Source organism: Hippocampus comes, unplaced genomic scaffold, assembly GCF_001891065.2.
Source record: "Hippocampus comes isolate QL1 unplaced genomic scaffold, H_comes_QL1_v1.1 scaffold319, whole genome shotgun sequence".
Taxonomy (NCBI): Eukaryota; Metazoa; Chordata; class Actinopteri; order Syngnathiformes; family Syngnathidae; genus Hippocampus; species Hippocampus comes.
In genome coordinates this window covers 1,574,149-1,590,910 of record NW_017806090.1, presented here as the reverse complement: position 1 = coordinate 1,590,910, position 16,762 = coordinate 1,574,149, and the positions used below count along the sequence as shown (strand labels likewise).

Here is a 16,762-nt window from a genome sequence, read left to right as displayed (position 1 = left end):
CTTGACACATGAATTCAAATCTTTTCTGTTGCTGGAGCTTGAAATGTTAAATGTACCGTATATTTACATATATCGCTGGGGTGACATCATCAGTTGTCATTTTAAATGACTTCCATCGCCCATGAGCTGCATTTTGCACAAATGAAATTAATATCACTTGCATTCACTATTAATTAGTTGATTTTACATTTATAATTTTACAGTTCCATTTTTACCTTTAAACATTTTTTTTTAATCTGTTCAATACTTAACAATCACAAATGCCATTGTGTATGATTGACAGTGAAATCAGAGTACCATTTCGTCTTCTTTGTATTTTAAGGCAGTTAAGATGCCCTGTAGCATCGCGCTGCCTCTCAGCGGTCAGTCTTGGTACTACAATGGATGTCTGACTTGGCGGAGGGAGACTCCCGATGGCCGATGGGTACCGTTATGTGCGTGGTTGGCCATCGACTACAGCGCACGCTATAAGAGCAGAAAGCAGACAACGTTCACGAAACCACCGTTTCTCCTCATGCGTGCGGTCTCCCAGATGAAAACAAACAAACGATTTCAGATTTCGGTATTTGTGTATCCATTTAAAACAGATTGTTAAAATGAACTGTTTTAATGAGGCAGACGATAGTTACGAAAACAGTGTTCACCGAAGTTAAAACAATCTAGAAAGCTAGCTTAAAAAAAAAAAAAAGTTAAGTTCCCATTTGTTTGAATTAGTGCCATGCAGCTTAGCAGCACCAAGGAGAACACAAATAAACCAGTGGACGCGATACTCATGCAGGGATGCTACACTATGAAATGTGGGGTGCGCTTAGGGTGACGTCATAAACAAAACCTGAGGCTCCAGTTCCAAGCGTCGTAGAAGGAAAGGAAGTCTCCATGTGTGAGGTAAAAGGTGTTTTGTTGTTGTTGTTGCTGTGGCTAAAACCTAATGGAATTCAAGGAAATAAAGTTATACATGTCCGCCCTGGTCCTGACCCAGTCTGCCAACCTCCGCATGGAGCCCTTCTCTCTGGTGAGGATGGCAGCCGCCTTCCTCAGCTTCTCCTCATTCCTCTCCAGGTAGCGGAAGCCCTCGGCCTGAAGCAGGGCCATCTTCTCCTGCCGGTTGTCGTCAATGGCGATGTCCTCGCTCACGTACGGGTTGAAGCGGAAATACGCGTCAGCGGGCAGGAAGCTGTCCAGCATGGCGTGGACCTCTGGCGAGCCCGAAAACAAACAACAAACAAACAAAAAAATCACAATTATAATATGTAATCATGTAGAGTATATCACTCCAATACAGTGGTATCTCTACTTACGGACATCTCTTCATACGAAATTTTCAAGTGACAAAACGCCTCAACAGGAAAATATTGGCTGTTGTTACGAAAGAAATTTCAAGATACGAAAGGTAAAAAAATACAGTATGGCTGGATAATCGTAGCTCCGAGTTTCCTCAACGCAACATACGTATAGCTGCTCTGCCATTGGCTGTTACCTGGCATCTTCCTGGCATCCCATTGGCTAAGAGGGACCATAGTTTGTGTTTTTGCTAGTTTCACCAAGTGTGTTCGACATTGATCAGGTACTGTTTTTCTGGCTTGTAGAGGACGAAAACAAACCGTCGGAACCCTTTTTGCTTTTCTTTATGTGTATATGCTCTTGATTGTATGATTTATGATGCTGACAAAAATAAAGTCACATTCATTAATTAAGTCATTCATTCACACTTTCAATTGGAACAAAGTGTCGTTTTAACGCTGTTTGCCCCATGATAGGAACGAATGAAATATTTATAAAAATGCGAGGGGTGTACTCACTTTTGTATGCATGACGAAGACGCCGCGGAGCAAATGCGTACGCTGTTAACGCCGCGGCAGCTCTCCAATGTTGCAGAATAAACGCTCAAGGTAACGACATGTCAAATTGTCCGTGAGGGCTACTTTCAGCTGCCAGACTCAACGTTGAAGAAAGCAACGACATGACATTTTCACACAAACAAACAGCAGGGTAGAAAATATAAACCATATTTTCCCCACCGTGGTTCAAACGTTCAGTCGTTCTGTTTAAATGAACGGCTTTTGAAAGCAAGGCAGTTTTATGAAAAAAAAAAAAAAAAAGTATTTTTTACTGTTCATTTGTTTCCACTCACAGTAACAAATTATTTTGAACCGATTTGTCGATCAGGCCACAGCGACCGATGCAGCGCTGCTGATACACAAACGCCAAGCGGCAGGCTTGTGAACACTGCTACAAGCAAGAGGGCCGAAATAAACAAATACTAATCCGCTGTTTTCACAATAAAGCCAAGCTGGGGAGAGAGCTTAATCCCAAATATACAAGCAACAAGTATTGAGTAGTAACATCGAGGTCACGCGCAGACAACAGTGGGGCTGGAGCCAAATTTCGACACAGCAGAAGAGTTGGTGTCCAGACGCGATAAAGAAGAGCGGGACGTCGAAGCAAGGGGGTCCCGAAGTAGGACGCGGGGTATGGTGTTCACAATGTTGGCATTCAAACGTGACAACAAACTAAACCATGCCCAATTGTCGATTTCATGAAATAAACACAATCGTACGACGTTTCGCCAGACCTGACAGGCTGTCTCTAAACCGCACATCGCTGTCGTTCCTTCAGTTTATCGTGGCTCAAAGGATTGGTTCTGCTTTACGGCTGGCTGTGACAGCCTTATTTTTTATTTTCATTTTTTTCAAAATTGGGATTGATTCTGACCCAAATGTGCCAAAAAATGCAGACGAATAGAGACGCTTTGCCCACGCGTGGAAGGACGGGATGAGCCGACTTGGCTTTTTTTTTACGTCATGTACACGCTGCGTTATTCCTGCGCTTTGTGCTTCTTGAGATGTGCTGCAGGTTTCAGGCATATTGATTTGAAGGCAAAATCAGAGGAGAAATTGGAGCGGTCCAAATCTGCGTCATTAGTCACAACACTGCAATACCTCGCTGAGCTGCAAGGGTACAAAAGGATAAAAACTCACGGCTGGTTTGACTTATCGACACAGAACATTAGTGAGGCTTCTTTCAAACCTGTGGAGAAACTTCAGTCATGATGCACACAAAGAAAGAAGACTTTCACAACTACTGCGACTCAGTAAACTGCAGTAAAATTTTTTCGCGGAGGATTTAGGAATGTCGGGACGGTGTTGATGGCCCCTCTGCCTCTTTGTTGTTGTTTTTTTTTTTTTTTTGCCTCGCTGGGAAAACTGCAACGGGTGGTTGTGTCGAGGTGAAGCTGCATGTTTGAATTGTTGCAGCATCCCGCATGAACTTTCTTCATACATTCATTCATTTTCCGAACCGCTTGATCCTCACTAGGGTCGCGGGGGGTGCTGGAGCCTATCCCAGCCGTCTTCGGGCAGTAGGCGGGGGACACCCTGAATCGGTTGCCAGCCAATCGCAGGGCACACAGAGACGAACAACCATCCACGCTCACATTCACACCTAGGGACAATTTAGAGCAGTCAATCAGCCTACCATGCATGTTTTTGGAATGTGGGAGGAAACCGGAGTACCCGGAGAAAACCCACGCAGGCCCGGGGAGAACATGCAAACTCCACACAGGGAGGCCGGAGCTGGATTCGAACCCGGTACCTCTGCACTGTGAAGTCGACGTGCTAACCACTGGACTACCGGGCCGCCCTTCTTCATACATCATACATATAAAAAAAAAAGAAGATAAATCTAAATTCTTGGCTTAAATCCAGTCTTCCCACACGTCAGCTATAGCTTTCTACTTAGATACTAACTCCATTTTTATTTCTAGCTCAACTACACACATGCCCTCACGCTGCAATCTGATGCGCTGCCTTCCAGAGTGCCTGGCAGGAGGGTTCTCTCCTCATTACGGTGAAGACGGATCTCTCGGAGTGAGTCCCCAAAAGATACAGGGAAGTTAACTTATTACCCAGTGTCCTTGGTAAAGAATCATCGAGGCCTCTAAATGTGGTGATGCATCTCATTGCTGGACGATCGAGGCTATTCGTTGGGCCGTCTACGTTGGTTCGCATTGTGTGTTAGCATGAAGCTAGCGGATGGCAAATTTTATGTGCTTTGTTTTTAAATACACAAAGTGTAATTCTCATTGCCGACGCAGTGTTTGCACCTCTTTTTTTTTTCAGAAGTCAAAGAAAAAAAAATGGCTCATATCACATAAAAGTCAGCTTACTCATATCTCAATATGAACCACAGTAATTACTGCAATGCCTCTGAATTTTGAAAGGAGAGCTATAGCCGCGAATACACTTTTCAGGCATTTAATTGAATGCCGGGAGAACAGTAAAACACAAACACAATGAGAACTCACGCAGGAGCAGCTGTCAGCCACGGCTTACACTCACACGCTCATAAATGCAATGCATGCAGTAATTTCTCAACATTAGAAGCTTGCTTTTTTTTCTGTGTTCAAACCCATTTCAAATTTGTTGAAAATGTGTTTTAAATGTGTTCAAAATGTAAGGGAAGGGTAAAACTGATCTCTATATCGCAAATGTTCACCTAGAAGGGCGGCTCTGAAATATAGGATTCACTGTAATAGAAGAAACGTCGAGGATATTGACCGTATTTCAATTTCGACAAATGTCACCATCCAAAGACTCGCGAGTCAACCTCCCCCGAACCGTCACTCACCCTCGGTGTCTGTGGCGCTGCTGATGACATTGTTGATTTTGGTTTTAAGGCTTGTGTATGTGCCGCTGTTGCTCTTGCCCGCCGTTTCAAAGCGACCCGTGCCCACCGAAACCACACACTCCAAGGGCGTGTTGGGCCACAGACACTTGGATTCATGGATGGCCAGCGCGGTGGGGTTGTTGATGAGCAAACCTCCGTCCTGCGCACACACATACAAAAAAAAAATACATAAACAAAATAAAACAAATGCACGGTGATTTTGTGGATTGTTTTTTTTTTTTTTTTGAGGACCATCCAAGCAAGCAAAAAAAAATAATCAATGCAGCTCCGGTCCTGTTTGCAAGATGACAGAGCACACAACGCAATTAAAGTTCTTTTTTTTCCCCTTTTCTTTTCTCCTCTGTGCTCACACTTCCCGTCAGCTCTATTTTGAAATCGAACAAGCGCCCAGGAGTGCTTTTGCTTTGAATCGACGGTCTACCTAAGGCTATGGGGGGTGTAACTGGAGAGACGACAGGGATTGATGAATAGGCATGAGGCTGCTGGGCTGCTGGGTTGGCAGCAGGATCAAACACGCAGGGGCCAGTCCTCATTAAAGAGGCCAAGCTGGGGGTGGGAGCCGTAGGGCCCCTCCGAGTGTCTTTGGAGGGATATCGGAGGGGGTGGATGAGAGCTTGTTGATGAGACTGTGGTGTTTAATTGCAAATTCATGCTCGTGTTATTACCGCGCAATACGAGAGTAATGTGAGTAGTTTTTGTCTGTCAGAGTAAATGTCACATCGATTCACATTTCAGCGGAGGCCTGCAAGGATGCAGTTTGACCAAAGTGGCTCTTTCCGCGCCATTTTGGATGCTGGCACAAGAAGACATGAAATCCCAAACAAGAGAGAAAATGTGTTGGACTTGCTCCAACTGAAGACTTAATGGGACTCAGACACGGTAAGAATCCAGCAAGAGACAATAACTCTGCAGCTATTCTGATCACTCGCCCCACCGTGTCTACGTTGTGAACGCAGTGCCGGTGGCTTGGTTTCACCCACACATTGGCCAAGGATAATGAGCTCATGAGAGGCAGATTGAAAGTTGAATGCTGCTACGTGGCTCCATTTCAGGGCACCTGCTCGGCGAAGTGAGTCGAGGGCCTTTAATTAAGAAAGTTCTGAAAAGTTCCATACTTCCTCTTGTGGGCTGATGGTTATTTTTCAGTGTATGGCGCTCCTAACTTTTTGTGAGGCATCACTTGCTTTGGAGAGTCAACCAGCTTTCTCCTTCAGCTGTCAGAAGTAAACAACACACCTCCGATGAGGAGGTAGCAGGCTGAAGCGACAACAAGGACAGGTTGGCAGATGCTGCAACTATGACAGGTGAGATATGCACATCGTGCCACGCACACTCTCACTTTAACGGTGGTCCCGTTCAAGTTCAAACCCTCGGCCCGTTTCGACAAAACCACAAATGGGCTTTGTAGTCAAAACAGCAAAATCCAAGCAGTCCGTCAAATATGAAGCACAGTATAAGGAAAAGGTTCTTTGAGTTGATCATACAGTGGTACCTCTAATTACGAATGTCTCTTCATACGAAATTTTCAAGTTACGAAACGCCTCAACGGGAAAATATTGCCTCTTCAAGATACAAAAGGTAAAAATACAGTATGGGCTGCTACTCGCAGCTTTGGGTTTCCTTAACGCAACATACTTCTAGCTGCTCTGCCATTGGCTATTACCTAGCATCTTCCTGGCATCCCATTGGCTAAGAGGGACCTCTACCGTATGTGCCTGTGTGTGTGTAGATAAATAGATAGATATGTATCTGTGCAGCATCCACGATGCTGATGTTTGCTTTGGACATTTTCAAAGGATTGTTAAAAGCCGACAAAAGCAAACGTCCTTGGATCAGTTCTTTACAAAACGCCATGCAAAAACCACTTTTGAGCGAGAACATGAACTAAAGAGGGAAAAAAACAATGAGGACGCAGTTCAAATTTAAATGACCATCATTTTTATTCTGGGTTTTTTTTCATTATGCACAACTCTCATTTATTGTGCAATAATCTAATTGTAACATGTATTTGTTACATATTTTGATGCATTTTTATGCTTTAGAAAACATTACTGTCTGAATTTTGGGGGGAGGGGGGGGCCGTTGGAACAGATTAGGGCATTTACATGGAAAACGCGTCTGTACTTACAAAATTTTCTAGTTAAGAAATTTCTTCCAGAACCTATTAATGTCATAAGTAGTGGTACCATTGTAATTTAATACCACTCGTACCTCGTGTCAATCGCTTTGGGCGCAGCACGCCTTGTGCCACCAGATGGATGTCCTTGGAGAGTGCGCACCTGTCAGCGACAGATCTTTAAAGAGGGAGTTCTGAACTGCTAAATGGCAAGCAGCTTAATGATTTCCTGCCAATGTCGACCGTTGATCCTCCGGAGGATTAGCACTCCGCCATGCTCGCCGTCGCCCTTCGGGGGCCGACTGCTGGCTCATAAACCAGATCATCAGAAAGCAAATTTTCAACTAATTAGGCCATCTTCACCTAAGGGGAATGTGGTTCACTTTGACTGATTGACAATTAAGGTCCTCAAAGTAATTGCTCCAACAGCGCATCATGAAATGGGACTTGCAGGAGAACATCGGCTGGCATGAAATAAACAAAAGGGAAATTGGCACCGCTGTTTGAAATGACTCATCTTCCATTAGCGTTTGCGAGCTTATCTCCCCTGTGCCACTTGAAGTGGCCCTGCAGGGGGAGGGTTGCTGATCTCGACAGAAAAGAGGCACTATCGCCGAGATCAGTAAAAGTCATTTCACGGACGAGTGTACGTCAGACGCCATTAGCCGCAAGAGAAAACTTTATTCTCTTCCTTACGACTTTGCGCTCCGGTGTCTCCTCTGCTTTATGAACTGACCCGCGGGCATCAGCGGCTGGTGAGAGACTCGAGCGGAAAGAGAATGTGAGCTCCTGCTTCAATCCAAATCAGTCCGACACTCAGTCCGATATTTTGACTCTCAAATTTTCCCCCCGCTCGGGGATCAGTAAAAAAAAAAGTAGACGACAAATGAGCTGAGCCTTTGACATACATCTGGTGTGGTATTCAAATCACAGCTGCAGTCATTACAAATTGCCCTTGGCCATGTTGTCAAAGCTGAACCGGGGCAATGATTTAAAAGCAGGCTCTGCCAAGCCGACTCTGCCACACACGCCAAGGATGCATTGACACGTCCTGAATATGTGATTAAGCCCGTCGAGATGGTCATTCACTTCATAATAGAAGGAAATTGCGCCGGAATCACTTTCGTTACTCAAATCAGTTCGATCTCTGCCAAACGGTGCATTTTCCCAATTCATCGCTTCATTGAGTTACATAAACTGCCGAGCCAGCATCCAAATGGCATAAAGGCCGCCCCTGTTAGCGGGAAGGATGAGCGTGACAATGCTGTCAGTGTTGGAAGTGCCACTCAAGAGTGGCAGTCAGCCCAGGTCAGGGGTCTTCATGGCAAATTATACAATTACGCCGAACAGTTCTCCTCCTTCCCTTTTGGATCTCACGGGGCTCGAAAGGTCAGAATGAGGTTCAGTGCCCCCCTAGATGACAAAAGAAGCGGGACTCATCTGTATTGAGGGGAAGCGACGCCTCAGGCGAGGAAAGCATTTGAGATTTACTGTCTGCCGTTGTCTTTTCCCCGCACAAATACACGACCACACATGTGCAGCCAGTATTGTCGCAATCAATCACGCAACTATACAGCCGCCGAAATTGAACCGCGACATACTACAAGTCCACACATCCCACTGGGATTAGATTTGCTCAAACTCGATTCCCTTGAGGTGTTATGTACATATTAGTCGACTCCACACCACTAAACATCATTTTGATTTCCACCGTCTGCTCCGGTCATCTCCTGGGCAATTTCGCTCTAATTTCCCCGCCGCGAGCGCGGAGACGAGGCCGAAGACAGACTTGCATATTAATATGAAGGAACGCGAGGTGTGACTCGAGAGTTTATTAAGGGAAGTGTTTCCTGGGGCTAGAGCGATGTAGTACTGTGATGAACAAGGCGCATAAGCGATACATAGCCCCGACCTGCAACACTGAAACAGTCAGTTGGAGACTCACGTGACAAGAAAACCAGCGAGAGTAAAAACCCCCCATCACATCATCTATGGCTATGCTCACAGCAGGGTTGAGCGCTTGCCGCTCCATCAAAGGGTTTTGTTTCGTTTTTTTACGCCTTGGTTTTAGTGCCAGGGACTCACGATCTATATGGCATTGGTTAAGGGAAGCGCCGATGTGATTCACGACATCTCCCAGACTTCCCGCGGAGCACGGCGCCCAGTCGGCTCTCTCGGGAGCGCTCGTGAACGGCAAGGGTGGGCCGACAATCCCGTTCCTCCCCGTGAATAACGCTGGCAGGGGTCGGCACGAAAAACCGCACGGCCATTCCACCCCCACGTCGCCTGAGGAGACGCCATGGCAACAAGGCCCTCCTCGTCATTGCATACGGGCCCTCGCGTCCTTTGTGAAACGTCTCAACTCATGTTAAGCTTATGTCATTTAGTGCCGGGATAACTTTGAAAGCTTTTAATGTGGAACCACTCGTGTAGCAAGTGTGAGGCAGAGATAGCAACAAACAAAGCTTCTCTTCACCAAAAAGGTTGGCTCTAAATTCTTTTTTTTTTTTTATCTAAAAATTTCTGAACAACTGGAATTCCAAATATGACCTGAAGATCACATCACCAATTTCTAGGGGCAGCGCTCGAAAAAATACCAGCAGTCTTTCAGCACATGGCTACGGCAAGCCCCTTTTGACCAAACAAGAGGGGAATTGTTTTGGCTCCTGAATTAAGTGGACAGCTCTGTGGGCGCGGGTGGAAAACAGTGAGATGACTCTCTTGTCAGTTGGGAATCCTGACATCAGAGAGATGGCATGTCGTGCTCCCATTTCAGTGGCGCGAGCTGCGCTCATTCCTGCCAGTGTGACTCAGATGTGAGCAAAAACTTCACTTGGTGTCCTCCGGGGTTTGTCAGATTACAAGAAGATCAATTAGGTGACTAATAGGGTTGGCCGTGTAGGCATTTCCGACTTGATTAATTTCTTAAGCCATGACTTCACCAAGTAGTGCAGTTAGATCACTTCGGTTTGCCTTGGTATGGTTCAAAGCAGTCAAGCCTTATTGAGCTCCAAATATGAGTCCTCAGAAGCCTTTTGACTTTCGGCAATAACAAAGCGACAGGATGCTCTTTCCGCTACGAACCTGGTCATTGTGTGCATGTTCATTTTGGAAGATCCTTCAACTTGCAGATCCTTGACCCTGAAGTGAGGTTTTCCACCTCGAGATCATGAAATTTGGAGATGCTTGAATTTGACGCGATGTTTTCCCACTCACCAGCTCTCCCTATAAAATTGCTTTTGGCATGCGAGTGTCATTCTCACAACACAAGCCGAGCTCGGTGGACATGATGTGAGGGTAATATCAAGTCGGAGTGCTTTCCACCATCGACATTGTCTTTCCGGGTCATGTTCGTCATTGTTCACAGACTGCAAAAAAGTGAAAGCTGTTGAGCCGCCACAGTGCTCTTGCCTCTGGTAGATAGGCCGGAAAGGAGAATTTGTGCTACAGACGCAAAACCTGGGGAAACCCCGCCTTCAAGTTGTAAGGAGAGAATCTTATAGTTACAGACAAGCTTGTGAATAAATCAACCAGTGACTCATTGAAAAAAAAAATTCATTGGTGGGCCTCTTAAGATTTGTATTTTTCTTCTTCCTATTCCTAGGAAAAACATGCAAATTCCACACAGGTAGGCCGGAGCTGGAATTGAACCCGGTACCTCTGCACTGTGAGGTCGACGCGCTAACCACTGGACCACTGGGCCGCCCCGTCTGAAGTATGACTATGTAAATACGAGTTCCCATCGGGGATCAATACAAGACCAACACGAAAACTAGAAATACTGTAAAACAATTACTGGGTTGAAAAGTGGACCGACTGGGCTAAATGGCATTTACGTCCTAATTCCTCTTGCAAAGTCGAGAAATGCAAAAAGATAGGCCCAATGTGTTGAAAAATATCTGCCGAAGGTGTCTTGCAATTCGAGCTCTCGTTCCCGCGCGTGTGAAGAGAGCCTCCCATAATTCGGCAATTTGCCTTTATTGTCCCAACGAGGCAGGTGAAGCAGTCAAACGCTCGTGTGTGATGCGGGAAGCTCGCTCGGCAAATTTATGCGACCCGCGACACGGCAGAGGCGGGGGGGAAGTTTACCTCAACGTCGGTGTGTTGTTATCAACCAGTCTCTTTCATTTTCTTTCCCCGCATGCACCGCCACAACCCACATGGCTTTCCAATTAAAGGCGAAGCCAGGGTGCCGCGACTGGGATATTGCCTTTGATCCACTCGCACACTTCATTGTGTGTACCGAACATCTGTGCGGTGAAAGTCAACCCAAGGAGATGTTGACATATGTGACGAAATCCCCACCTCTCAAAAAAAGGAAAACAATAAATTTGAATGAATCTTAGGGCTTTTTTTTTCTCCCTACAGCGTTAATGCATTTTACTAACATGTCTTACTCAAGCAGTTTTAAGTTTTCTGACTAAGCGCTTAATCAGCCGGTAAAGGCGTAGAGTGGCGTTGGGTATTGATCAGTCAAATGGTAGTGTTTATGTTATGGCTGATGCATAGCTGTTCATGGGAGATGGATTTAAGTGCATCTGTGCGTCACTCCCCCGGAAAAAGGAAAAACAAACGACAGGTAGGAAATTAAGTTCTTCCCTCTTGCACGTATGGCAAAGAGGTTTGCATCTATCAGTCTGGATGTTATGAATTTTTCAATGCAGTATAACGCGACTGCTTTTTTTCTAACTGACCTGGTGGAGATCACTCCCTAACGGGAACTCCTGGAAATACCCGGGGGCCGCCGATGTGGCTCGGATGGCCTGCCAGAGCTGGTGTTGACAGCCCCCCAGGTAGTGGGAGCGCACGCCCGGCAGCAGGTTGTAATTCCTGAACACGTAGGCCTTGAGAGGAGTGCCTCGGTTCACGATGGCACTCACCGCTGCCACCTATGGGGAGGAAGAGGGGGGTGGGGGGTCAATATAATGACGTGCAAGTTGACACTTTGAGGTTGGATGTACACAGCATGGCTCAAATGGCACAATTGCACTTTTTTGTTCGTCCCAGGTAGGTACATTCAGGCCTCTTGGATAAAACTCCGAGGAACTCACTTTGGGACATTCAGGGTTTCTAGAAGTCTCCACTAGGAGGTGCGAGCCCATTTTCTCCCTGTCATAGGGGAAAGAGGAGTTAATTCTTTGCAACATAATTATGGACTACAAATTGAGATTTTGATGACTATTACATCAATACAGAGTAACTTCCAAGCTCCGCTCCACTCTAGATGCAAATTGCTCAGAGGAAATTATGTGTTCCAGGGTTCAACGGTTGCGATAACAACCATTCGTGCAAAGCAACCTTTTTAAAATTCTTCGATGTCAAAGTGCGTCACCTAAATTTTTCTTGAAAAATGTTCCACCCTTAGAGGCAATTGAGTTGAGATGTTCCACTGTCTCATCAAAATGGCTAACAGGACGACCACGAGCCTTTTCAACTGACTCTGCCTCCTTCTGCCATCCACATTCACAGCCGCACTAACTTGAGCATGCTCTCCCAGGCTTCGCTGTCATAGAAAGCGTGACTCCAGCCCATCTTCACTGTGCCGACAATCACGTTCTGCTTGAAAACGTCCGAGCCCAACTTGCGGTAGAGGTCATCACACTCGCTTGGTGGGAGTTGGAAAATACCCAGCATGAACCCCAGGATTGCACCTAACCATGAGAAAGGAGGTCAGAACAATTATTTTTCCCCTCTGATGATCTGGGGAAGCATAACAGTACCACAAGTGTAGAGAGGGGGACGTGATTAAAAATTGTGTTTGATCAAAAAGAGAGCAGCTGTGAGCCAGATGGATATTTGGAGCTTGCGCAAGCTTGTGTTGGTGCTTAAAGGCCAATCTGGACAATAAATGGAGTGCTTCAAGATGCTGCCAAATAACACAGCTGAGGATGAAGTAGTCCACAGCACCCCCAAGTGGGTATTTTCATATGTGCCTGTCATATGTGTGATGAGGACTCAAAACTGAAAAATTTGGTCTAAACTGGGCTAGCTAAGTATGTAGGGGCAGCCCGCATAATCCGTGCTACAATCGTACATATCCACATCTCACCTGTGCTGACACCACAAATATAATCAAAGAGTTTGTAAATCGGTTTGCCGGTCAAGGCCTCCAACTTGTGCAAAGTCTGAAGGGCAAGAAGTCCCCTGAAAAAAAATAAAAATAAATTGTCAATGATAAACAAGGCACGTAAACAGGGTGCATGACACTGTCTATGCTCGACTGTGACGATAACAACAACAGCCGGAGTCCACAGTCACGGACCAAACTCATAATTTCGCCAATTGTGGCAACCGCTTTAATAGACTCAAATAATTGTCGGCATATTGGAATCAATAAATGCTTAACCTTCTAGCCAGAATTACAGATAAAATCAGACATTTTTGCAGCATTACTGTAAAACACAATAAGATGTTTCATGTATGTATAGGATTGGGACGATTTGGTGGTGGTGTCATACCAAGAAACATATTTTGCACTTTCAATTGCCCGTTACATCTGCAATGTTGAAACTCCCAATCACAGCACAACTAGTGGTCAACAGTCAGCCAATCATGAAAACTAGCTTCAGAGCCCCGCACGCTGTGCGGCAGTTCAGTCTCATGCGGCGGGGCCATTTGCCTCGGTATGGATTTGTGGAAACAAATACAATATTCCATGCGGTTGAGGGCACCATACATCACAATTAATTTTGGTGCACTTCATGTGCTTCATTTGAATTGAATGTTTTTGTTACATAGTATTTTATATATGTTTGGCCGATTATGAACAACATGCTATTATTTCAATTTCAATGTTTAATGAGTGCATCACTGAATGATAGGTTAGCCGTCATGAAATAACCCAAGTTGACATAATCTCAAGAAATATATATGAAATGAGTGCAACTAAATCAAACTTCACATACATAGAAGACTACAAAACTCAAACCTTAAGCCTCCCCCATCTATGGACAGGATGCGTATGCCGCGGCCTTTCACGGGTTTATGGTAGCCCACCAGAGCAAGAGCTTCTCTGACCGCTTCCCTCAATCCAGGGTCACTGGCCTGTTGCAGACGCAGCAGGCAGGGGATTACCTTCTCCTGATAAACAAACAGACATTCAATGTGCTGACTCATTTCAGTCAGAGAACATAACAAAGTACCTACGGACACCCATTTCGCTAATGCTCAATACAGCCGGTTCAGAAAGCTGTGTCTCTCGGTGCCCGCCCACCGAGATTTTTATGCCCCCCCCTCCCATTTGAGGCAAGGATTTCTAAAAGTAAGTTTAGGACAGACGGGCAAAATTGGTTAAAGTGCCAATCAAGTGGCCCATGGTTAGAAAAATGTTAAGAGGCATCAGATGAGGCTGTAATATAAAAAAGCAGGGCAGCCTACCTGAGGTGACATTTTGCCTACCCCACTCAAACAATAATAATTAAAACTACAAGCGACCACGAACGTGCCCTTACACCCAGTTTCTTGTGCCGAATCCTCAAAATGAAACTTCATACCAAGCGCCGCCCACATTTTAAGGTACAGGCAAACCAATAGCACACAAACAATACAAGATCCAGATCATAATTTCAGTGTCTATGAAAGATAATTCTCACTTTTGATTGACACTGTTGTCAGTTAAAATAAATTGTGCATGTGTATCTCATGTTATGGCTCCAAAAACATCATCCCACTCACCTTGACGGCAACCCCACATGTTTCGGGAAACTCCAGCAGGTGGTAGCTGAGGTCCTCCACCCTGCTGATGTATACCCTTACGTCGGTGGCCCTGTGGAGCGCCTGGACCAGTGCCCGGGTTCGATTGTCTACGCTCACCCTGGCGATGATCTAGTAGAAGGGAAATGGCGAAAAAAAAGCATCACATTATGAGGCACACCTACCCCGCATGATGTTTGCTTATGACCAAATATTATGCAGTATTTACATTTACATTAACTTGCCTACATTTCCCATTTAATTCCTATAAACCCCATGTGAAGTTTCCGTTTGGAATATGTAAAAACAAAATTTTAAAAATCCCCGGCTTCACTTTCCACGGTCATTCATTGTAGCCCTACAAACAAACCTTTTCCCTTTGGACCAGAAGTTTCTTGGCCTTCTCCTCTGCCGCTTTATGCTCTGTACTGACAGCTTTCTCCACCTGCTTCACCGGCTCATCCTGCAGCTTCTTGACTTCATCCGTGGCACTTTTGGTCTCCCCTGTCCTGAACTTGGGGACCAAGGGGGCGATGTAGCTACCCACAAAAGCTTGCACGGTGGGAGCGGAATAGGACAGGTAGTGACTGAGACCTTTCTTGGACGAAGTGGGTGCAGTAGGAGGAATATGATCTGGTTTATTGGACAAGGAATCACTCATTTTTAGAACCTGAGAGGGGGGATTAGATGCTACATCAGCATGGTTGTCCACGTCTTTTTTCTGTGTAATGCTCCCAAAGTAGGAATTGATGTGGTGGGCGAGGTAGTTGTAGGTTTCATCCAGGTTTACTGAAAATGTGCTGGGGTGAAAAAGTGCAGTGGGTTGTTTGGAAGACAGAGTCCCACTCTCACCAGATGACTGCTGAGGCTCCTCTGGCTTGACGGTGGCGTTGACACGCTGCAGTTTTTTCTCCCTTACTTCCCGCGCGGCCACAATGGCAGCAGTGGCGCTCGCTTGCGAGGTGTTACGAGGTTGGGGAGGTGAGGGAGCCGTGGCACCACCCTCCAGTTTAGCCACAGATGTCTGACTCGAAGGACTGCATGGCAGACTCACTTGATTCTTGGGAGCAGCTGGAGAAACCGGAGTGATTTCCACAATTTTCGATTCAGTAGTCGATGCCACATTTTTGCCACCTTTGTTTGTTTTGAGCCGGGCAATCTTGGAGAGGAGGTTGGTTTGGGTCACAGCTTTGGAAACTGTGTCCAATGTGTTCTTTACCCGAGACATGTGCTGGCTGAGGCCCGTGGACCAACGTGATGCTGAAGTGTTCAAATGCAGACCACTGGTGTGGAGCCCGAGCTTCTGTCTCACAACTTGGTTAGCCCTGCACAGGCGTTCCTTCTGAGCCCGGAGCCGCGAGTGAAGGACGTGCTTCTGGCTGAGGAGGATCACCTTCCTGCAAGGAGGATGCTGGACATGGAGGGAACAGTGCAAGGTACCTGAGAAGGGAAATTGTGAGGATGCTGATTTGCAAGGGCTCCATAAGTAAAACGTTCTGTTTGGTTTAAGACAGGCACTGAGACACCATGTATGACTCATCCTTTTACAAGCCAAGAGTTCAGTCCATCCAAAGAAATTTTAACGCTACACTCCTCCTTTCCATGAACCTGTTGATGATGAACACAAAAATGGGAGGAAATAAAAAACATGACAATGACAACGAAACACTCACCGTACTTAAATATTAATACGTACCTTATTCTAGACTATAAATACACAGAAATTGTGATAAATGAACGAATGATAGAACTCAAAACAAATGCATTCCGAGGACATGAAAAGTTGGCTATGGTGAAAATGACATCGCCGCTAGCTAACAGGCTAGCAAACACACAATTCAAACCAAATACACAGGCGCAAAACAGACCACAGCTTTTATATCGTCGTTTCAAGGTGAGCCGCAACCTTTAAATTACTCTTCTTCAGCCGCCACCCATCTACAACCGAAGAAATGACGACATGCGGGCAATGTGTTTCCGAGCTGACGCCTGATTTCCACATTTACATGACGTCACCAGAAAAGAAAAACAACAACCACGTGAGAAATCAAAAGGCGTACCATTGGTTAGTTGGCGTTTGACCCACTACAATTACAAACGCTGATTGGATGGTTTTCTCCGACCCGGAAAACAAGTGTATTTACAATATGACTTACAGTTTAAGCACAATAAGCATGTTTTCAGAACGGTCGGGCAAATTACTTTTGTTAAATGGAACCAAGACTCCGGTATCCTCCCACATTCCAAAAACATGCATGCATAAATTGT

At 45.6% G+C, this 16,762-nt stretch overlaps 1 protein-coding gene across 6 annotated transcripts; it reads right to left on the bottom strand.

The window, feature by feature from the left end:
* Positions 1-537: 537 nt before the first annotated feature.
* Positions 538-16,524, bottom strand: LOC109530870 (calcium-independent phospholipase A2-gamma-like). Of its 6 annotated transcripts, none has more exons than XM_019894808.1 (10): positions 16,433-16,524; positions 14,865-15,934; positions 14,477-14,626; positions 13,731-13,882; positions 12,852-12,946; positions 12,282-12,453; positions 11,854-11,911; positions 11,497-11,691; positions 4,627-4,825; positions 538-1,196 (listed from the first exon to the last, which is right to left on the bottom strand). In XM_019894808.1, the coding sequence occupies exons 1-10, from the start codon at positions 16,494-16,496 to the stop codon at positions 919-921; spliced, it is 2,433 nt and encodes an 810-aa protein (XP_019750367.1). In that variant the 5' UTR covers positions 16,497-16,524; the 3' UTR covers positions 538-918. The 6 variants fall into 6 exon arrangements, with proteins under 6 accessions (XP_019750367.1, XP_019750363.1, XP_019750364.1 ...); XM_019894804.1 differs by having other exon boundaries at positions 14,865-16,102; positions 16,191-16,518; XM_019894805.1 differs by having other exon boundaries at positions 14,865-16,102; positions 16,363-16,518.
* Positions 16,525-16,762: the final 238 nt, after the last annotated feature.

Bases quoted from the DNA above. Each gene is read 5' to 3' on its own strand.
- LOC109530870 (XM_019894804.1), bottom strand. From the start codon at position 16,034: ATGAGTCATACATGGTGTCTCAGTGCCTGTCTTAAACCAAACAGAACG. The intron at 13,883-14,476 runs GTGAGTGGGATG...TTTGTTTATCAG, and splicing joins CATGTGGGGTTGCCGTCAAG to GAGAAGGTAATCCCCTGCCT. The intron at 11,912-12,281 runs GTTAGTGCGGCT...CCCCTATGACAG, and splicing joins GCCTGGGAGAGCATGCTCAA to GGAGAAAATGGGCTCGCACC.